This window comes from Sciurus vulgaris (genome assembly GCF_902686455.1).
Source record: "Sciurus vulgaris genome assembly, chromosome: 17".
In the NCBI taxonomy this organism is placed as follows: domain Eukaryota; kingdom Metazoa; phylum Chordata; class Mammalia; order Rodentia; family Sciuridae; genus Sciurus; species Sciurus vulgaris.
In genome coordinates, this window is record NC_136478.1 from 26662965 (window position 1) to 26686335 (window position 23371).

The 23371-nt window shown below is 43.4% G+C and overlaps 1 protein-coding gene across 2 annotated transcripts; it reads right to left on the reverse strand.

Moving 5' to 3' along the window:
- Nucleotides 1-2: 2 nt before the first annotated feature.
- Nucleotides 3-23316, reverse strand: CFAP263 (cilia and flagella associated protein 263). Of its 2 annotated transcripts, XM_079117256.1 has the most exons (9): nt 23121-23316; nt 21421-21547; nt 20504-20665; nt 16072-16227; nt 14943-15023; nt 12575-12730; nt 7881-7988; nt 1721-1876; nt 3-518 (listed from the first exon to the last, which is right to left on the reverse strand). In XM_079117256.1, exons 1-9 carry the CDS (start codon nt 23219-23221, stop codon nt 432-434), a joined length of 1134 nt encoding a protein of 377 aa, XP_078973382.1. In that variant the 5' UTR covers nt 23222-23316; the 3' UTR covers nt 3-431. The 2 variants fall into 2 exon arrangements, with proteins under 2 accessions (XP_078973382.1, XP_078973383.1); XM_079117257.1 differs by lacking the exon at nt 7881-7988.
- Nucleotides 23317-23371: the final 55 nt, after the last annotated feature.

Below are 23371 nucleotides of genomic sequence, written 5' to 3' on the forward strand. Positions count from 1 at the left end.
GCTCACCCACCACACTGAAGAGGAAGCTCAGGATGCCAAGTGCTGGGCATTCGCCATGCTGCTGGGCTGTCTGTTTTTGATAGCTGCACACCTGGGCTGCCACAGATGGCCCCACAGCACACACGGGGCTGGCTCTCCCTCCTCTGTCCCACTCCCACATGCGGAAAGGTCACTTTCATTTGTGCTTGTGAACTAAACGTGGGCTAACAAGTGTCAAACCGTTAGCGTGCCCTGTGGTTCTTTCAGTGACAACGGTTCCAGAGGCCAGGCGGTGAAGACCCCCCCCCCCCCCGTGGGCAGATGTAGCCTGGGAGGTGAGGGTCAGCCTGGCTGGGGAGTTGGGGACACCAGTGAGAGGACCCCGTGACTAGAAAAGAGCTGAGTGCTTTAATGGATCATTTCTTGGTCCGTGAGCTGTGGCCTACCCCTGGCTATTTCCCAGGGGAGCAAATTGCTTGCAACTGCTCATTGCTTGCCTTCATCTTATCCCAAGCCTTGCGATAGCCTTTCAGGGACATCTGCAAAATGGACAGAGGGGAGGGGGAGAAGGTCACTTGGGGAAGTCTGAGTGCCTATACCCAATGCAGCACTCATCCAGCCTTGCTGAAAGTGTGGGCCCGCCTGTGGGGGGCAGTGTTCTCCCTGCACATGCCACCAAGGGGAAGTGAGTGCCCGTCAGGAGATCTTCCTAAGGAGCCTGTTTCATCCCCATGAGGCGAGGAGTTGCAGATTCCTGCTGCAATTCTCGGCTACAGATTTAGTGAGCCCGAGTTTGGATCTAATTTTCTCCCTGCCACCAAGTGAACAGGGGAAAGGCAGGAGAAGGGAACATGGGAAATGGAGTGAGGGCCTAGATGTGAAAACGCCAAGCCCCCAGTTTCCCAAGCCGCCTGACCCGGAAGCTATTCAAATGATGTCTTCCCAGTGACCCTGGTTTGCAACCTGGCTGTGGCAGTCTTGACACCAGCACAGTGTTTTTATGTTGCCTGTTTCTCTTCCACAGCCCACAAGGAGCCAGGGCACTTTCTGGACACACAGGACCATATTCAAAGGCTATGGTATTAGTTAAAGACAAAGTCCCATGGTAACTCTGTAAATGTATGGAATTGGGTTCTGAGTGATATTAAAAATCCATTATTATCTCATTTTTTAAAAACTGGCTTCTCCATGTATAAAGTAGCAATCATTACATTACCCATGATGTGGAGGGATTCAGAAGCTTCTAGAATTCATTAAGAAAACAACTCACTGGAGTTGGTGGTGCATGCCTGTAATCCCAATACCTCAGGAAACTGAGACAGGAGGACTGCAAGTTAGAGGCAAGCCTCAGTAATTGTCTCAAAATAAAAAATAAAAAGGGCTGGGGATGTAACTCAGTGGTAAAGCACCCCTGGATTCAATCCCTAGTACCAAATAAAAACAGAAAAAGAAAAAAAAAAAAAAAAAAACAAGCAGCTAACACCACTCAATTACTACAGAGTATTTCCCTGATACCTGAAAATACTGTTCCCCTAATAGTGAGAAGGGAGTTTTTAATTATCTTTCATTTTGGTTTAATAATTGAAGCAACTGCTGAGATTTCCCACAGATAAAATCTACCCAAACATCCATGTTCTTAGCTCCCCAAATAAAATCCTAAACAAGATATCACGGACACTTAAAAACTGGACAAACCCTTGGACATGAGGAGTCCCAGTCCACTGGGCTCTCGGGGGCTCACCTCTGCGATTTCCACTTTTCTTTCCCACATCTTGATGGTCTTCTCCATCTCCCCATTTAGGATCTTCTCCTGGAGGTACATCATCACCTGTGGTGCCCGGAACTCAGCCAGCTGCTTCCGTAACTTCTTGTTGGAAGCCTCGGCTTTGGCCCGGTCCTGGGTTGGAAAGGACCAATGACCCCAAGGGAACCCTGGTGGCTCTTTCTCTGGGGCCTTGCTGGCCCCACTGACTCTCCGTGTAGTTCTGATAATAACGGTGACATGTTCACAGGGTGGGGCAGTCAAGAGGTTCTGCTGAATTTTGGGAGGTTTGGACTTTTACAGATTGTGACGTCTTAATCCCATTCATCCAATACTCTTCTTTCCCTTTCTTCCCCCCATTTCCTTTTCTTTCTTCCTTTCTCTTCTTTATTTAGGAATATGCTTTACTTATTTTGATTTCTTAATTTGGTGTATAGGTAAAAAATTGGGTATTAAAGTACACTTTGATCAGTCTCACTTCACTTTCCTGTCTTCTTTTATTGTAAAACACACATAAAATCGCCATTTTAACTAATTCTTAAGCCTTTGGTTCGGTGGCATTAAATACATTCACGTTGTTGTGTGACTTCTCCACCATCCATCTCCAGAGCTTTTTCATCTTCTCAAACTGACACACTCTACTCACTAAACCACTAACTCACCATTTCCTCCCCACCTCACCCCCTGGTTACCACCAATCTTCTGTCCCCATGAATTAGACTATTATAGGTAACCCCTATAAATGGAATCATACAGTATTTGTATTTTTTTAACTGGCTTATGTCACTTAGTATAATGTCCTCAAGATTTATCTACAGTATAGCATGTGTCGGAATGTCCTTCCTTTTTTAAGGCTGATTTTTTGTTGTTGTTGTTCTGGGGATTGAGTCTAAGGGTACTTTATTACTGATCTACTTCTCCAGTTTTTTAATTTTTTATTTCAAGACACGGTCTTGCTAAGTTGTCAAGGATCTTGCTAAGTTGCTGAGGCTAGCCTCAAATTTGTGATCATCCTGATTCAGTCTCCCTAGTCACTAGGACTACAGATGTGCACCACCATGCCCAGCAGAGTTAGAGAAAGAGACCACTAAGAAAAGCACTATTGCCAAACCAGAGACTGAGGCAGGAGGATCACAAGTTTGAAGCCAACTTGGGTAAATTAGTGAGACCCTGACTCAAAATTAAAATTTAAGAAAGGCTGGGGATGTAACTCAGTGGTAGAGTGCTTGCCTAACATGTGCAAGTCCCTGGGTTTAATCCCCAGCACCACAGAACCACACACACATAAATAAAAAGCAGAGTCCTCTTGTGGTTGGAGCAAGCCTCCTCAAAGACTAGCAGCACCTTGCACCTGCAAAGGGTCCTGACTTTAATTGGATTTGATGTCTCAGGGTGTTGTTGAAAGCAATAGAAAAATTGGGTAGCAATTAATAGAGGCTAATAGCTAGGTTTGATGCCAATAGAAGCAGCCAGAAGTTTGGCATAAAGATGAAAAACCAAAGAGAAGTCAGCTGAAACAGAAATCAACCCTGTTGTCAGGGAGACTATATCCAAGACCAAGGCTACACCCTCTGCTAACAGCAAGGGAAGCAAACTACTGACCTAGTCTAACCAAGTCATAAACAATGACTAGTCCAAGAAAGGAGAAGAGGGATTATCCAAAGTCACTACAATATCTAAAATGTACAGTTTTTAACAAAAATTACGAGATAGGCAAAGAAATGGGAAAGTGCAACCCACACAGGGAAAAAATCAGCAACAAAAACTGTTTTGGGGACGTCCAGATGGTGGACTTAGCTGATGATCTTCAAAGTAGCTATTCAAAGAACCAAAGTAAATCATGTTTGAGGACTTAAAGAAACACATGATGATAATGTTCTATTAAGTGGAGAATATCAATAAAAAGACAGGGATTATTTAAAAAGAACCAAATGGAAAATTTGGGTTATTTTTCAATATGACCAAAAGTAGAATTTCACCACAAGGAAATTGACAGTAAATTTAAGCCATCAGGAAAAAAAAAAATTAGAACCAGTAATCTTGAAGGTAGGTTGATAAAGATGATACTATATAAACAGCAGAGAGAAAAAGAACCAATTAATAGAATCTCAGAGAAATGTGGATTATCACCAAGTGCACCAAATTACATGTAATGAGAGTGACAGAACAAGAGAAAGGAACAGAAAAAAATATTTACTCAATGGCTGAAAACTTCCCAGATTTGATTTAAACAGTACATACCCAAAGAACTCAACAAACTCCAAGTAGGATAAATGCAAAGAAATCCACACAAGGCAAAGAGAGATTGTTCAAAGCAGCAAGAGAAGACAATTCACCACATATAAGATGAAAGCCTGATGAGATTAACAGCAAACTTTCATGTGAGATGATGCAGATCAGAAAGCAAAGGGATGACACACATGCTGAAAGGAGAGAAAAGTGACAGCCACCACACATCTTATACGCAGCAAAATGGCTTTTCAATAATCAAAGCAGACAATGAGCACACAGAGATCTTGGTTACTAATGCCATGATTGAAAGGAACCATTTCTTGGAGAAATGGTTAATTTGGGGGTTGGAGCAGGAATTCTCCAAGATGAACCTAGAGCATCCTGTAGTGCCAGGAAGATAAGCACTTCATATTTCTTCATATTCTTTAAATGAAGAAGTAATAAAAACCTTCCCAAATAAACAAAAACCCAGAGACTTCATCGCTAGCAGACCTTCCTTATGAGAAATAGTAAAGGAAGTTCTTTAGACTGAAAACAAGTAAATTCAGAATTCACATTTTTTTTTATAAAAAAGCTACTTATGGAGGTAGTTGTAAAAGATAATATAATTTCATATTTTGTCTCAACCAATTTAAATAGCAAGAGTATAGAATACTATGTATGCAGGGGGTCTGTAACATAAAATTGTAATATATTTGACAGTAATGGCATAAAGAAGGCAGGTTGAAACAAAACTATATTTGAATAAGAAAGTAACAGCAGATGGTAACTCAAATCCACAGGAAGAAATGAAGAAAAACACAAGAGACCCAAAAAAAAAAAAAAAAAAAAAAAAAGTTAATATAACAAAATCTGTGAACAAACTTCATCTTCTTTCTTATCTTGGCTTTTGAACCCTTTCCTTATACCACTTAAAAAATTAACTCCAGATCAATCATAAACCCAAATGTAAGAACTAAAACTATAAAACTCTTAAGACTTAGAGGCAAATCTTGATGACCTCGGGTGAGGCAAAGACTTCTTAGATATGAAACCAAGGAACAAGTATTAAAGAAAATAATAAACTGGATTTCGCCAAAATTAAAACTTATGTGTGTTGTAAACAATACCATCAAAAAAATGAAATGAAACCCACAGGAGAAAATATTTGCAAATTATATTTCTGATAAGAGACTGAGTCCAGAACAGATTCTTATAACTCAAGGATAAAAAAGTAAATAACCCAATTAAAAACTGACCAAATAACATGAATATTCATTTCTCCAAAATAGGGATGGACACATGACCAGTGATGCTCATCAGTAGGGAAATTCAAATAAAAACCACACTGAGATATTAGTACATACCAACAGCAATGACCATTAAAATTTTTTTTTTTATGACAAGTATCGATGAAAATGTACAGAAATTGGAAGCTGGTAGGAATGTAAAATAGTGTAACCACTTTACAAAACCATTTGGCAGTTTCTCTAAATGTTAAACATAGAGTTACCACATATAACTCACAATCTCCTTTTAGGTATATGTCCAAGAGAAAAGAAAACACATATTCACATAAAAAAAAAAAAAACCTGTTCAAGAAAGTTCATATCAGCATTATCCATCTTAGTCAAAAAGTAGAAACCCAAATATCCATCGACTGATGAATAGAAAATAAACTGTGGTCTAGCCATACAGCAGAATATTATTCATTCAAAAAAAGAAACAAAGAATTAATGCATGCTACAACAACATTAACTCTGAAAATGTTATTCCATGTTAATGAAACAAGACAGGAAAGACCACATATTCTATGACCCCTTTTCCGTGAAATATCCAGAACAGACAAATCTGAAGGGACAGGAAGTAGATTAGTAGTTGTTTGAGCTGGAGAGAGGGAATGATGTAAGGTGGGAACTAGAGGACTTATCATAGATGCAGGGTTTCTTTTGGGGGTGATGAAAATGTCACAAAAAATTATTGTGCTGATAGTTACATAATTCTTAATATACCAAACACCTTTAAGCTATATACTTGAAATGGATGAAATGAGTGAATGATATGGTATGTGGATTATATCTCAATGAAGCTGTTTTCAAAAAGCTAATAAACAGTATGCCAGCCTTTTAAACACACTAAGTAGTGAATGCTAGGCTTTTAAAAGTCTATTTTAAGCTTTACTTGTTATCTAATAACTATCAACCCAAAGACAAAATAAGTAAGTGCACAAAAATCCTGCATGGAGAGAGAACACAGTCTTCTGCTTCAGTTTTGTCACCTGTCACTCTATACGGAGGCTGGGTCTTTTGTAGAAAGTGTTGATTCTCCATTGAGGCTACTGTTATGGTTTGGACCTGGAATGTACCTCCCGAGTTCATGTTAAAATGGTTCCCAATGCAAAAGGGTTCAAAGGTGGGGCTCTTCAGCAATGATTGGATCATGAGGGCTCTGACCTCATCAGTGGTTAATGAAATGGATTAATCCATTGATACATGGATGGACCACTGGGAAGTAGGACCCAGGTGAAGTAGGACACTAGGGGCGAGTCCTGGAAGAGTTTGCCTTTTATCCCTAACCCCCTCTTCTCTCTCTTTCTGCTTTCTGGCTGCTGTGAGCTGATGACTTTGCTCCACCATGCCATTCCACCATGTTTCTGCCTTGGAGCCAGCTGACTATAGACTGGCTCCTCTGTAATCATGAGCCCAAAGAAATCCTTCCTTCTCTAAGTTGTTGTTCTCAGTATTTTGATCACAATGACAACATGACTGATGCAAACACGATGTGAGTGGCATGACAAAACTGTTTCAAGTAATCCTCTGGACTTCTGGCCCTTGGGGGCAGGCTTGGGCCACACGGATGGGTACACTTGAGACCTACTCAAGACAAAAGCACTAATAATTGTTGTCAAAGCTTTTGAGGTTGACAAAGCATCATTATATGTGATCTCATCTAATTGCCACAAGAAGAGCTGTGACCTCTGTGTTACATATATGGAAACAGTCCTGTCTCATTTGAAGGCTTGTTCAGGAGGGATATATAGCTCAGTGTTACAGCCCCTAGCTAGCATATGTGAGGTCCTGGGTTAGATCCCCAGCAATGCCAAAAATAAAATTAATAATTATGTAAAGTTTTGTTCAAGGTCAGAAGCTGGCAGCATGAAACCCGAGGCCAGGCCATTTAACTATGGTGTCCAGTGTTCTTTTTCCTCCATCCTTCCAAAAAACTCACATCCTGTGTGTAGCTGAGTCACATCCTGTGTGCATTAAAGTTACAAAAATTTAGCTCCATGTGCTCAGAAAATAATGCACGAGATAACTTGCAAGGCAGATATGTAGGAAGGTCAGCTGATTCCTCTCACTTTCCACACAGTGACCACAGGTTCTGGAGTGAGCCTGGGGCAGAAGTCATAGGTCTGCCATCCTTCATAGATAGGCATGGAACCAAGGAACCAAGGACTGCTGTCCTTCAGGGCAGCCACTGCACCAAGGAAGAGTTGTGTTTTAAAAGAGCATCCTCTCTCTCTCTCTCTCTCTCTCTCTCTCTCTCTCTCTCTCTCTCTCTCTCTCTCTCTCTCTCTCTCTCCTTTATTCAAAACATTATATTTTGCCAGGTGTACATGACATGCATTATAAACATTTTTATGGGGTTGTAGGCACAAAACTTTAAATATTGTATTTTACAGATTCTTGCGCTATTTGGACTCTACGACTCTACGAGATTTTTAATTCACTCTAGAACCTCACTCAGCAGTAAATGTAACACTCCTGGGCTGTACGTCCACCTTCTGTTTTGATGGCTCAGAGCTATTTTGATTTGGATGGTCTAGACTTCTCGAGATCAAAAACCAGGCATCTTGGATTTTGGTGGACATTCACCCGAACCCTCTCAGACAAAAGACAAATGTCAGAAACGTTTCTCCCTTTCCTACCTCCTCTACTTGTATGGTTTCTTTATCAATTTTTTCAAGTAGCTCTTTTCTCAGCAAGATCTCCTTGCCCAAACAGATGTACATCTCCACTGCTCGGTGAAGCTTGCTCTGAAACACAGTAACACAGCAAGTCTTGAGCCCAGAGTTCCTCTCAAGATGGTGGGAAGGGTAGTAGGAAGAAAACAGGACCATCCAGGAACTTGGGCTTACCCCTCTCATGGGGTCCCAGGTTTCCAGAGTCCTCATGTCTGAGAACTGGCAGAAGAGGAGAGGACTTCAGGATTTTGTCCTCAGATGGAGAGTGGTTAATACACCAGGACCCACCGTTTACTAAGGGACACGTTGTGAAAGTCCCAGACCTCTCCGAGCTTGATCCAGTCAGCTTATAGGATTGTGGCAAGGTTACAGGAGATATCCTGGTAGAGAGCTGGACACTGTGCCTGGCATATGGAGGATATTCGACAAACAGTTGTCATGGCTACCTGGTGAGGATGGAGAAGAAGGGACACTCCACAGGAAGTGGTGCTACCACTATCCCCACTTAGGGCAGTGAAGCAATTTGTCCAAGATCTCAAGATGGGGGAGGCAGGATTTGAACCTAAGCAGTGTGACCCCATAGCCCCCCGCTTCCATCTACCATGGACCCACTGCCAAAGAGGCTAGTCCTGCTGATGTCATGGGGTAGGGAGAGGATCCTCAAAGCCCCCTTAAAGGTTCCCATTTCATCACTTGCCCTCCACCAGCTCCCCATGGTCCCCGCTTCTCAGTCTGGTCCCCTTTGGGTGCTGTCCCCCAGGGGGAAGTCAACCAGAGGAGGTGAGATACGCTCTGCCTGGCTGAGGAGTGGGCCAAGGGAAGGAGCCAGTGATTTCCAGATAATCCACCCACCCACCCTGCACCAGATACTGTTCAGGGTAACCACCCAGGTCCTGCCTCCAGGAGGCAAATAAATGCAAGAAGAAACTCAGAATTGAACTGCACCAAGGTGTCAGAATGACAGGGGAGGTGGTCCTGAGGAAGGAACGCTGGAAGAGGGAAGAGAGGAACTATCCAAGGTAAGGAAAGGGCCTGGGAGAGGGTGTGAACAAGCTGGGAGAGAAGATGGGAGGGCAGTAGAGTAACAGATGGAGGCAGAGCAGGCTGTGCAGGGGTGTCACTCCAGGATGTCAAAACTGGCAAAGCAGAGCTAGAGCCCTTGCCTGGTGACCTTAGGCCCTGGGGGTCCCCACTGCTCATCTCTCCAGCCAGCACTTCTTTAAGGTGCATTTCCTATTCCACATCCTGCACCTGAATAGGAGACCAGACTCCAGGGGTCAGCTTGGGGGGCGGGGAGTGCAGGACAAGACTCCTCTGCCAGCCAACCATTCACAGGGAGGGAAAGAGAGCAGAGGGAAGGTAGTGCAGCCAGCAACTTAGAGAGGAGGGTCAGGAGAGAGTGGACCTGCAAGGGCCACAGCAAGACAAGGACTGGCTCTGTTGGGGCAGGGTCTTCACAAAGTGCCGCAAGAGCTGGTGTCCGATGCTCCATTCAGATGCCAGTCACTTGAGGAGGCTGCTGCTGGAAAGGTTTCCAGAGTTTTCTCTTGTGGTGTGGCCAATTAGCATAGACTTTGAGGTTTAAAGCAATAGCGATTTGTTGTCTCTCAGTTTCTCTAGGTCAGAAGTCTGGGCACAGAGTGGCTGGATTCTCTGCCCATGACCCAGCCAGACTGAAATCAAGGAGTGGCCAGGACTGTAGGACTGTGGTTCTCACCTGGGGCTCAGGGTTATAGAGGAACTCTGCTTTCAACAGGCTCACATGATTAGTCAGGCCCAACTGCATAACCTCCCCATCTTCAGGTCGAATGTGCCATATGATGTAACAGGCAGAGCCTCATGAGCATTCAACCCTCAGTTGCACCTGAGGGCAGGGTCTGCGGGTATCTTAGCGGTCTACCTTCTGTAGGCACCTATCACTAGTTCAGTCGGTCAAGAGCAACTTACTGCAGCCATAGTTATTGGCTTGTGCTCTATCAGGTACTACCATGCAGGTTTGAGGGCATAAAGTCACAGGAAAAGACACCATTGTTCTGATTCAGGATCACTCGGGGAGGTCACAGAAGACACCTTACCTGTCTTGTGCTGTCTAAGTGCTAGACCCTCAGCACTCGGCCCTGTGCCTGGCAGAACACAGGTATTGATACTTTTGCTAATAGAGGGAAGTTATTCTGTGTATTTTTAACAAGGTCCACTTTGGGGTCTTTTGATATTTATATCAAAATGGCCCCTCCTGTCACCTGTTTTCCCCACCAAAAACACAGCCAATATTGTCAATGAACTGCCTCCCCCTCCCCAAGCTGACCCCCGGAGTCTGGTCTCCTATTCAAGTGCAGGATGTGGAACAGGAAATGAGCCTTAAAGAAGTGCTGGCTGGAGAGATGAGCAGTGGGGAGGAGAGTGACCCCCAGGGCCTAAGGTCGCCAGGCAGGGGCTCTGGCTCTGCTTTGCCAGTTTTGACATCCTGGAGCGACACCCCTGCACAGCCCGCTCTGCCTCCACTTTGCGACTCTGCTGCCATCTCATCTCCTCCTAGCAGTTCATTTGACAATATCGGCTGAGCACCTGCTCTGTTGGGCACTGTCCTCGGTGCTGGGGACACAGCATAGACTACACAAAATTCCATCCTGGTGGTAAGACACAAACCCTCACCTCGGACAGGTGAAGCGTCTTGCCCAGATGAAGCATCTCCCCCAGCAGAGCCATCTCCAATCCCAGGTGAGGTTCTGCCTCCATTTCTCCCAGGAGAGCTGAAGTGAGTCATGGAGGAAGCGACTCGGCTTGTCCCTCAACCTGCTCTACCTTTGGACTCCTGTGGGGCCTCTCCTCAAGTTCTGCCATCTGCTTGCCATCATGTGCAAGAGGTCTATGGACACAGTGGCCACTGGTCTTTGGACCAAAGTGGCTCCTGTTTGGCCCACAGTGGCCTATGCGGCTGCTACTGCTCTGGTATTGGATAACAAACCGCACCTTGAGTCTAGATTCAGCCTTATGGACCTCAGGCCCTGCAACCTGGCAGATCCATTTTATAAAGCAGTAGCTCCACTTCCAAAATCCCAAGACCCGACAGGTCCTGTGCTAGTTAACTGATTCCACAGAATGAGATTCAGGTCCCATGTACCTGACAGCCAGTTATCCAAGGTGGTTAGCAGCAAGGGGCCTGTTTCATCTTGAACTAACAGTGATCAGATGCCAAGTGTGATGAGGTAACCTAAAAGCAGGTGACCTGTTGGACGCTCATGACACATAAACGTGTCATGCCAGCACAATATTTTCCACATACTCTAGGCCAGGAGAAGGCAGTGAGAGGAGTCCTGGCTCTGCTACTAACCTGAAGCTTGAATCTGGCAAATACTCTGCATCTTGGAGCCTCAGTCTTTTCCATTCATAATAGAAAAATATTAACAAACATAAGCCTGGTCTAAACATATTCAAATTCACATTTTTAAATGACACTGTGGACCCATTGAAGGTCACCTGTGAGCTACCTAGGCTCACAGCCACTATTGCCACCTGGTCACTGGGCCAGGAGTCAGCAAACTTTCTGTAAAGGACCAGATAGTAAATATTTTAGACTTTGTAGGCCCAGAGGCAAAATGACTATTATTTATTAATTATTATTATTAATTATTTATTAATTATTAACATGATTACTTATATTAATAAGAGAAAAGACCCAAACCCTACAAATGTTTAATTGATGATAGTATGTTTTATTGACAAAAATTATAGTTGAGTATAATATATTGGAATACAAGTCTACTAGTGAGAAGAATGGAATTTCTGGGGGAGAAATAATTTTGCTTAACTGGGTTTCAAAGTTAGTATTCTCTATCATGCAATCACTTGCAGATATTCTATGAAAACCACCCTTAGCTCACAGGTCAGTGGGTGGAAATACACTGGCCCAGTTTGTTGACCACTACATTAGGTGGTTGCTAGAAGGTGACCAGATGGCCTGGTCTGCTGGGGTCAGGCCCTACTCATGCCCAGAATCCCTGCTTAATTATTAATAGTGCCTTTTCTCTCCCAAAAGCATTGCATTTGGATGATAAATAATTTAATAGTTTCCTGATTTAGAGCTAAGACTGTTTTTCTTTACAGGGTTGTAAGCAGGGAAGTACTTAGTACATGCCTAAATTAAACAGGGCCCTAAAGGTGGTAGTGTGTACAACTCTGTGCATAAAATTCACCTGGTGAATTAAAAATAAAGCAGGATACCTGACCCTTACCCCTATTTCAATGAGTCAGGTTGGGACTAGGACATTGGTGTATTTTTAAAGAAGAAAACCTTGCCAGATGTGGTAGCACACTCCTACAATCCCAAAGGCTCAGGAGGCTGAGGCAGGAAGATCACAAGTTCAAAGCCAGGCTCAGCAGCTTGGCGAGGCCCTGAGCAACTTAGTGAGGCCCTAGTGAGGCCCTGTCTTAAAATAAAATATTTAAAAAGGTCTGAGGTTGTAGCTCAGTGGTTAAGCACCTGTGGGTTCAATTCCTGGTACCAAAAACAAAACAAAACAAACCACCCCCGCAGGTGGTTCTCATGTGCTGCATTTGGGATGCTTCAGTGCTGGGTTTGAAACCTAGTCCTAACCCTGTGGCTGGGAAGCTGGGTAAGTAGGCCTGGTGGGGGTCCCCAGCACTGGGGTGGGCCTTACTTTGTACGCGTTGAGGATCTGCAGGGTGTTTCCGGATGCCAGCTTCAGCTGGATCAGTTCTTGATTCCGTGCTTCAATCGTCTCTAAAAACTGAGCATTCTCGATCTTCAACTGCTGAAAATCAACATCGTGGAGGGCCTCGCCTACCTCTTCCTTCTACAGCCCAGAAAGAAGAAAAGATGGCACAATCAGGTCTGACTTCCAAACGTAGGCTCACACTAGCAACCTGGTGAGACTCTGGAGGCCAGTCATTATTCTGTCACTCAATGAACATGTACTGGACATCTGCTGGGTGGCATGGTGCTAGGCACTGGAGGTAGATTTTGAGTAAATAAAGTGCTTCCTGGCCTCGAGGAGTACATGTCCAAAATCACAGGTAACCCAAGAGTGGTGTGGGTGAGGGGCAGTGGGTGGACGGGGGCAGAATGTACCCAGGGCCCCTCAGCCAGGCCAGGGCAGGCTTCCCAGAGGAGACAGTGCCCAGACAAGGCTGTGAAGGAAAATTAGGAGTCAGGCCATTTAAAAGTCATTTCAAACCACTGAAAAAGCAGCCTCTAAATTCCTCTCTTCCGATCCTATGGCATTACTGTAGAGCAGGTGTGTCCAAGCATCCTCTCTGACCTGGCCCCACCAGGCCTCTGCCATCTTATGTATGTTTGTGGTGGCAATAGCCCAACTCGGGCTGCTGTTCCCCACAGAGCTCTGGTCTGGCTGTGTGAGTTCCAGGGATGCTTCTTCCCCTTCCCCCCAAACAACATGATGTCCTTAAGCCCAAATACGACCCATCCTCCTGCTCCAGTGCGCCAACCTGTTCTTCACACCTGGGAGTAAGCCTCTTTCCACCGAGCCTCTGGAAGCTGTAGCCCTGGGTCCTTGCTACTGCTGTGGCCTCTGTACAGCACTGTGGCTCCTTCCCTTCTCTCACGACACACTAACCTGAGCTTAGCAGGGCAGGGCCCCCATCGGTGTCATTTCTGTGCAGCAATGGGGTGTAGCTTGTCATTTTTCTCCTCCCTGATTTAACCTGATAATCCCTGTTTCAAAATGGCTAAATCTGCATGAACTCCAAGAACAAGGACTCATGCTCTGCAGGCAGCTCCCCTGGTGCAACAATCCTTCTTACCCTGACTCGAACCTCCTTCCTGACACCTCCAGACGGGCCCAGCTCAGCCCTCAGGCCCCACCAGTCGGTGCATTCACCTTCCGTGGGCACTCAGAGATGGTGGTCATGGCCGTCCTGGGCCACCGTCCTTGGCCTTCCCATGTGCTTTCTCCTCCCCTCGCCATCATCCCTCACTTTACATGAACTCTAGTCTGTGATTCTTTCTAGGGTGCAGCTCACGCTGGATGTAAAACTCCAGGTCAGGGCTACTCAGGACAGAGAGCAAGGCCAGCCCTTTCCTGGCCTGGGCGCGGTGTTTCCATGAGGGCAGCTAAGCCACAGCTTTTCAGCCAAGCTGACTCTCAGGCACTCTGTCGCTTAGCCAGCCGTGCTTGTGCAGGTATTTGGGGAGATCAAAGTGCTGGAGCTCACATTTGTCCTTAATCATGTCATGCCAGCTCTTCCAGCTGGTTGAGATCTTTATGGATCCTGAGCCAATCAAGTATGTTAATTCTCCTGCCCAATTCTGTGTCGCCATCCATGGCCGCCTCTGATGCGCATGCCCATATCTGGCACATCAGTGCTCATATTTGACTTGGTGATAAAAGTCCAGGAGGAGGTGCCGCACAGCATGTTCCATCATGCACACAGCTTGCCACCCCTTCCCCATCCCCAGAGGGGCCAACGAATATATCCAACAGAGTCTTCTAAATTCAGACCAGCTCTGTCCACAGAGAACCCTGATTTGCCTGCGTAGTATCCGTTGGATTGCTATGGTTTCTAAAACCAATTGCCACAAATCAATGACTCAAATTAGGCAAAGTTATCATCTTATGGTTCTGGAGGTTGGAAATTTGGAAATGGGTTTAGAACTTAAATCAGGATGTTGGCAGGGCTGCCTTCCTTCTTGGAGGCTCTGGGAGAGTCTTTCCTTGCCATTTCTAGCTTCTAGAGGCTCCCTGCCTCCCATGGCTTTGGGGGCCCCTTCCTCTCTCATAATCTCATCACTCCCCTCTCTGCTTCCCTTACCATATCGTCTCTCATCCTCCTGCCTCCCTCTGATAAGAAGGGAGATTATATTAGGCCCAATCAGTAATCTAAGATCATGTCCCATGTCAAGATTCTTAAATGACTCACTTACCATGGAAGGCAACACATTAATAGATTCCAGGAAGTAGGACAGGGACATCGTGGTGGGGGCAATATCATTCAGTCCATGAAATAAATAAATGAAGGAAAGAAGGAAAAAAGGAAGAAGCTACATACCTGCCTCAATTGTAAAAGCAGTTTTTTCCTCTGAACTTTGAGGGAAATATTTTTCAAACGTAATTTATCCCTCAAATTATCCTAAAAAAAAAAAAACAAAAAAAAAAAGTAAAAACCTAAGTTAATGAATTTCTTTTCTGTTGTTTTGAAAAGTAGACCTAGGGATGCAAATCAAACCTTGAACCCTAATGTTCGGTTTTCTGTTTTCAGATCCTTCTATTCTGCCCAAGATGGCCATGTGAAGGCACTTCACTTACGATCAAGATGCAGAGGAAGCTGGGTCTGCCCTGTGAGCATTTCACATTGCTTTTAAATTCGAGATTCTTTGGATATAGTGTAGAGGACTTTCCTGACCAAATTATCTTCTGATTCGTGGGTCTTGTATTCTTCTGGTAGCTATTACTCATCTCATGTTAGAGTCAGCAAGCCTATCTAGCTGTCCCCTGGGTCCAAATCTTGCCATGCTATAAAATCTCTGGAAATGAACACATATGCCCTTTCCCTATCCTCTTTTCTTTCCTTTGCCATGTCAGCCTGGGGTCCACTTCCTTATAGTAAGGAAATTCAAAAAGCTTGAGTTTTACCTGTCCCATTCCGTGTAGTCATCTGACTAGCCCAGTCTTACACCTTTTTCAAGAAAATACATTTGCTCTTGAGACAGATAGGAACAACAGAAAAGAGGATGTCACCCAGGTGTGGTGGTGCATGCCTGTAATCCCAGCAGTTTGGGAGGCTGAAGCAGGAGAATCACAAGTTTGAGGTCAGCCTCAGCAACTCAGTGATACCTGGGTCTCAAAATTAAAAAAAAAACACTAAGGGCTGGGGATGTGGTGCAGTGATTAAACACCTCTAGGATCAATCTCTGGTACCAAAAAGAAAAAGAAAAAAGAAAGAAAAGAAAGGAAGTCAGTCTGTTATACTACCAATATTCATCCTGCCTGACTGGTTTTAGCCTAGATAAATATGCATTTTAAATATGCATTTTCAAACACACGCACACACTTCAGGAGATGTGAAAACTGCCTATGTGGGCAACATATATGAAGTTAGGCTGCCCCACACGGATAATTTGTGCCATTGCTATGACTCCAGTCTCCCTTTTGAAGCTCTAACCACCAAGTCAACTCACCCGTCGGTGGTTCATGTCCTCGATGTACTTCAACACTTTCTCGGTGGCCAAAATACTCCCTTTCTTCTTGGATATGGTTCTTAGAATATCTTTTTCAAAGTCATGCACTGCTCTCTGGACTTCAGTCCATCGAATTTCAGCTTCCTCGATGATAGCCTGGTCGAGTCAGCACAAGAAAGGAGTGTTTCCAAAGCTTCTCAAGGACAAATCCTCTGAGGATGCCCAAGTTCCCAGGTCTTTGTCCCAGGGCAAAATGCCTCTTAGTTTTAGAAAGATGTCCTTAAGGCATAAACCTGACTATGTGAATATTACTATTAAAAAGCATGCTTCAGGAAAGTGATAGTATCCATAAAAAATGAGCAATCAAAAATGAGGTCTCAGGTAAAAGTATGTATTTCCATATCTGAAATATTATGCATCCATTAAAAATTGTTATGTGAAAAATATCTGAGAGGATACACAGCAAAATGTGAACCCAGTTAAATCTAAAGAGATGAAGTAGTGGGATAAAGCATTATGTACTTATGTAACTTGAAAAAAGATGTTATCAATGATGGGAAGTTACATTCCATAGACGTCAAAATATGCTCCACTGTCATGTATATCCAAAAAGAATTAAAAAAAAAATTTAAAAAGATGTCATCAGACTGGGGATATAACTCAGTTGATAAAGTGTTTGCCTCATGTGCACAAGGCCCTAGTTTCAATCACCAGCACCACAAAAAAAAAAAAGATGTTATCCATGAATATATATATATTTATATTTATATATATGTATGCATACAGAGAGTCCCCCCTTATCTTCATTTTCATTTTCTACAACCTAACCATCTAAAAACATTAAATGGAAGATTTCTGAAATAAGTAATTCATAAGTCTCAAATTGTATACCATTCTGATGAAATCTCATGCTGTCCCACTCTGTCCTGCCTGGGACATGCATCGTCCTTTGTCCAGTGTAACTTTATGTAATGTACCGCTTGGCCATCAGTCACTTAGTATCTGCCTCAGATCAGCTGTGGTGGCACTGCAGGACTTGCATTCATGTAACCCTTATTCTACTTAATAATGGCCCCAAAGGACAAATGACATTTGTATTGACATTGGGACAATTTTATTACAGTGTATTGTTACAATTGTTCTGTTTTATTATTAGTTACTGTTAATCTCTTACAGTGCCTAAGTTATAAATTAAATTGTATCATAAGATAGGAAAAAACATAGGGTTTGATACTGTCCAAGCCTTCAGAAATTCACTGGATGTCTTGGAACGTATCCTCTGACAGTTAAGGGGAACTGGTAAATTGACATAGAAAGACATTGTTAGGCACACACACACACACACACACACACACACACACACACAAAGAGACAGTGCACAAAACAATGATACCTTTTAAAAAAGAAATTCATATATGCATAGGAAATGATATAAACTCCAGAAGGAGATGAATCCAATGGTCAACCGTAATTACTTCTAGTTAGAGACACCATTGTGAATGTTTTCAAAACCTATATTTTAAAATGTTATATAAAATGTTGTATAACAAATATGAATTGCCTTGGAATAAACACATACTCACACATCATTTTAAAGCATAAACTGAGAAGGTATCTATGGTCTCACAGCAAATCAATTCAGTTTGGGACTCTCCCCTATGACAGCAAGACACTAAAGCATCTTTTCTGGACCTCTCAGGCTGCAGTCCCCTGCCAGCCTGTCATTCAGGTGCTGGAACAGAGATCACCTTACACACTGCTTTGGATGTGCTGCTTCCCCACCCAGGCATCCTCAGTGGGATCCAGTTTTCCAACACATCCAAGATAAACTCCTCTTCCTGCCTCTCTATGTCTCCCCGCCTTATTCAATCTGATTTCCTAACACAGCACCCTCTTTTCTAATCAATCCCGTCTACTCAACATCATGAATTTGCCAATCCCATTCCCATCTCCCCTTCCTCACTCATGTCATTCACCTTATCTGGGGTGCCCTTCTTTTCCTATTCCTGAAATAAAAGCCATCCTTCTTCAAGGTCATGCCAAGTCTCATGTTAAGCCCCACCTCCTCAACAAAGTCCTCTTTGGGGATGGGGTATAGCTCAGTGGTAGAGTACCTGACCATCCTGTGTGAGGCCCTGGGTTCAATCCCCAGCACCATTAAAAAAAAAAAAAAAAAAAAAAAAAGCCCTTTTAACTTCAGCAGCCCACACCAATCTCTCTCTGCATTTGACATTGATGTCACACAAACTAGCAGATTAGGACAATGCTACCTATCATATCCTAAGATATTTTAGCTTGCTACAATTTAACAGTGCATGTTTACAAAGAGAAAGGAGATGGGGCAAGTCAAAAGGGAGGGAGAGAAGGGAGAGAGGTGGGGTTGGTTTATGTGGTACAGATGATATGGCCCTCTGCAGGCAATGAGGGTGACTCTATGTGTGTCTACCTTTCATTAGAAAAACAGAAACAGAAAAATTTAGAACAGAAGTATCTATTTTTCTATTGTCATGTATAACTAATTAGAACAAAAAAAATAAATAAAAAGAAGTGTCTATTTTTTGACCAGTGTAACTCCACATCATGTACAACCATAAGAATGGGAAGTTATACTCCATGTATATATAATATGTCAAAACATACTCTACTATGATACATTTCTAAAAAGAACAAAATTTAAAAATAGAAAAAATTACTATATTTGGAAAGAGTAAAGAAGCTACTTCAGGCTGCTTAACTATTAGTGTTTAAGCATAAGTATGGAAAATTTAGAAAACTTTAAGTTTTCTTATTTTGGGTCCCCTATGATGGCATGAATCAGCTTCTCTACTTTGCACATATCTGTATTATTGGGACATTCTAATTTGTGCACTCTTAAAAGTTACCAGCCGGGCACAGTGGCACATGCCTGGAATCCCAGTGACTCAGGAGGTTGAGGCAGGAGGATTGTTAGTTCAAAGCCAGACTCAGCAACTTAGCAAGACGCTAAACAAACAGTGAGACCCTGTCTCTAAATAAAATGCAAAAAAAGAGGGCTGGGGTTGTGGCTCCGTGGTTGAGTACCCCTGAGTTCAATTCCTGGTACAAAAAAAAAAAAAAAAAAAAAAAAAAAAGTTAATAAAATTTAGGAGATTTTCTTTCTTTTTTCCAATAAAGTCTAAATACAGACACACACACACACACACACACACACACACACACACACAAGAAGTGTCTATTTTTCATACAACATGGCTCTCAAATGCAAGGCAACAACTTCCTTCCATGGGCAAATGAATTAATAGGGATAGTTCTTCTCTGGAGGGAAACTGACTTGGTTTGACTCACTGAGAGATGCTCTGGTGGTCTCCAAGGACTCGGCCATGATCATGCATGTGTACATAAAGGATGACTGTTACAGTTTGAATCTAGAATGTCCCCCACAAACTCACGTACTGAAAGCATGGTCCCCAAAGCAGCAAGGTTCAGAGATTGGGTCATGAAGCTCTGACCTCATCAGTGGATTAATCTATTTGATGAAATAATCCTTTGAGAGTTAGACTATTGGAGGTAGGACCCAGTTGGAGGAAGTAGGTCACTGGGGATGTGACCTGGAAGGGCTTATCTTATCCCTGTCCCCTTGCACACGTCCTCTCTCTCTCTCTCTCTCTCTCTCTTTCTCTCTCTCTCTCTCTCTCTCTCTCTCTCTCTCTCTCTCTCTCTCTCTCTCTCTCTCTCTCTTTCTCTCTCTCTCTCTCTCTCCCCCTTCCCTCTTGCCATAAGCTGAGAAGCCTTCCTCCTATTGCCATGATATTTCTTAATTGGAGTCGGCTGACCATGGACTGAGATTTTTTTTGAAATCATGAACCAAAATAAATCTTTCTTCCGCTAAGTTGTTCTTATGAGGCATTTTGGTCATACCAATGAAAAGCTAACATGATGATTTAGGGACTTTTCACCTAATTCATGGCCTTAAACCTCAAACCCCTGAATTATGAAAAAATTATTACAAATTTTTAAGGGCATGTATGGTTATTGTAGTTATATTTTTTAAAAGAATCCGTATCCTAGAGACATATCTAAAATATTTAGAGATAAATGATGTCTAGGATTCTTTTCATAACAGCCCAGTGGGATGAGGGGGACATTGGTTGGGACACGGATGATACAAAAGTAGCCATATGTTGATGTTACCTGCATCTGAATATTGAGTACATAGGGGTTCGTAGGATAATTCTCTACATTTGAGTACATTTGAAATTTTCCATTTAAAAAGGTTTCAATTTTGTTGTATCCTCAAGCAAATGGTAAGTTCTTTAAAGACATGCCCTCGATTTGTCTTATCCTACGTCTGTTTCTTCCAAAGCACCAATAATAGCACAGACACACCACAGGAACTTCTTGACCAGGAGGAAGTGGGAGTGCAAGAAGGTAATGAGACTGAGAGGAGGGTCACCTCATGGTACTGCAGGTCCCGTTCAGCATTTGCCCTCATGTGCCTCAACTCGTCCTTCATATCTTCCAGCTCCTTTTGCACAAGGTCAAGTTTTTGTTCGACAGTGAGGCCTATCATGCGTTCACCACCTGGCCGGGATCTGGATTTACGCCTGCTCCGTAACTGCAACCCAACAAAACCAGAGCCACTGTCAAAGAGGTGAGCATCGACATGATCCTTCAGAACTGCTAGAACTTATCCTAAATGAGAGCCTGAATGGGAACAAACTCACGGTGAAAGGATTTGGGATATTTGGTCAGAGGTGGGGTTTATTTCACAAGTCAGTCTAAGATTCCATGTGAATTTCCTTGAAGGCCTATGAACTAAAAATGAACTAAAAATTCCAAACTGAAAACATCTTGAAGATGAAAAGACTGTGAACCACTGTAGACCAACATTTAAATCAAGATCAGGAGAAACCTGGAGCTCAGTGCTTCCTAAACTGAACACCAAAGAGAAAGTGCATCCAGGAGCACAGTGTTCAGCAAAACAGACAAATAAATCAAAGTTGTGGGTTTCCTAGACATCTAAGGCAAAGGTCACAAGTAAGTGTTCCAGGCAGTGCATGGGCCTCCAAGTAGCTTTATCTGATCTTCAAAGGATAAGCCTACACAGATAGGCCCTCTGAGACAAGGGCTCCTAGCAAGGCCACTTCACTCCCCTACGCAGCTGGCCAGGTCTTCTATGGTTGAATCCTCCAATTTAAGGGAATTCTTTCAGATAAAATAAGATATTCTGGGAGAGTCGATTCATTACTAATTGAACCTGATTCCCTTCACATTGACTTGAAATAGAAACTCTGAAACACCAAAGGAAGAAATCTCCTGCATTTAAGGGGACAGACAGGATAAAGTACAGTTCAGATCTCTGTTGTGTACCTGTGCAAACTCTGCTGCTGACATTTTAACATCTGAAATTCGTTGAGGTCGGTGATCTCTGGAATCCAGTTTACTGCAGTATTTTTCAAACATCTCTGTCTCCGTTTTGAGAGCAGAGTTTCCATAGCTGCAAGAGAGTGAGTACTGAAGTTAAGTTCTAAAAAGAGTTTAAGCCCCAAATAACCAACTTATCGGCCATGTGTGACCTTCCACAAGACATGTAGCCTCTGGTGTCTTATTTTTCTCATCTATAAAAAGGAAATAAGAATTGCATCTGCCTGTTAGGGTTGCAATAAGAGTTGCAAAGATTTTAGGTCAGCTGCTGGCCACGTTGTAAGTGCTGTTTAAGGCTCCAATATCTTTACTATCACATTGAATGAGCCACAAAAGTCACAGCACTGGTATTCTATTGAAAATTGTTGTTACTGGTTCCATCTTCAAGTATCATCTAACTCATTTGTGAAATTCCTTCCTAAGCACGACTTTTTTGAAACTACACATATCCACTGACTCCAGACATTTCCTTTGGTTTATGTTTCTCAATTCTTTTATTTCTAGCACCCAAGAGATGAAAGAATCTGCTGGAATTTTATCACCAACTGTAAAAAACTTTGAACAATGTTTTTGTAAACAACTAAAGATGACAAATCTAGTGTAGTGTCTTAACTTCTCATATATATATAACATATGTTTTATATATGTGTTATAATACATACATGTTACATATACATACGTATGAGTGAAATGACTTTGAGGTTTTCATATATTACTAAGCTACTTCCTGTTTGACTGAATTTTAAGATTAGTAAAGAAGACTGAATAGAAAACACAAAATACCAAAATGTCTTGCTTTCTCAGCATATATCATGTTTCCAGTGTACCTGATGAATTGCTTCTGAATCTGAATCCCAGCATGAGCACTCATGAGTTCTGTGAACTTAGGAAAGGGACTTAATCCTGTGTGCTTCCTAGGATTGTTGTGTCATTTATATAGGGCCATAAATTCAAAATACAAAAATTGTTGCTCATGGTAATAATACCTCAATTCTGGACAAAACTATTTGTAGATGTATAGAAGTAACATCTGTTTAACTGCCAGTCAGGCTATTCTGTGCAAAACCAGTAAGTTGTGCAATTTACCTTCACAGTATCACAGAATCTTAATATCCCATTACTAACTATAGTAGACATAAAACAGACTGCTAAAAGCACAGAATACCGGACCAGTCATTCTTTACCGTCTCCCTCCATGCTTACTCTCTTTCAAGTCCACGTTGCCTCACAGTAAAATCATTTCATTAGCTTTCTTCCATCCTGCTTCCATATTCATTTTACCATAGAATCTCAGCATTGGAAAGGCTTTTCTGGTGCAGAACAGGGGAGCAGTTAGGCACACATGGTCTGGCAGTAGGCAGACCCCAGGTGAAAACTCTACCTTCACCAATTACTCTCCGGGCTCTCCACCCACCAGGCCCCGCCCCTTCGCCCCTTCGCAACTTCGCCCAGTCCTGTCAGCTCAGTGGCTCAGGAGCTCAGAGGCTCATGGAGCCTCAGGCATAACACCCACTTTGGGGATCTTAGATTCCCCCGCGTTCAGTGTGGGCTTGGACGGTCTCCAGGATGGAGCCAAGGTCCGAGGGCACTCTGGCAAGGGGTCGACGGTACCGAGAAGCGGCCAGCAGCAGCCGGCTGGCGGGTACCTGAGCTCCTCCACCAGCCCGCACAGCTGGATAACGGAAAGCTCGCTCTCCTCCCCGGCCTGGGAATCGGTGTGGACGCTCTCAGAGTCCTCTTCAGTCATCGCTGTGCCCAAGCGGCCCTTGCCAATGCCAAGTGTGCCCAGGAGCGCCGGACGCTAGCCGCCACGCGTCAATCAGGCTCCTACCCAAAGGGCGCGTTGCCGGGACAACCGGACGCCAGCAAAGGGGCGGGGCTTCCGAAGGCCCCGCCC

Bases quoted from the DNA above. Each gene is read 5' to 3' on its own strand.
- CFAP263 (XM_079117256.1), bottom strand. From the start codon at position 23,221: ATGACTGAAGAGGACTCTGAGAGCGTCCACACCGATTCCCAGGCCGGG. The intron at 16,228-20,503 runs GTGACCCTCCTC...TGACTCGACCAG, and splicing joins GGGACCTGCAGTACCATGAG to GCTATCATCGAGGAAGCTGA. The intron at 519-1,720 runs GTGAGCCCCCGA...TCCATTTTGCAG, and splicing joins GAAAAGTGGAAATCGCAGAG to ATGTCCCTGAAAGGCTATCG.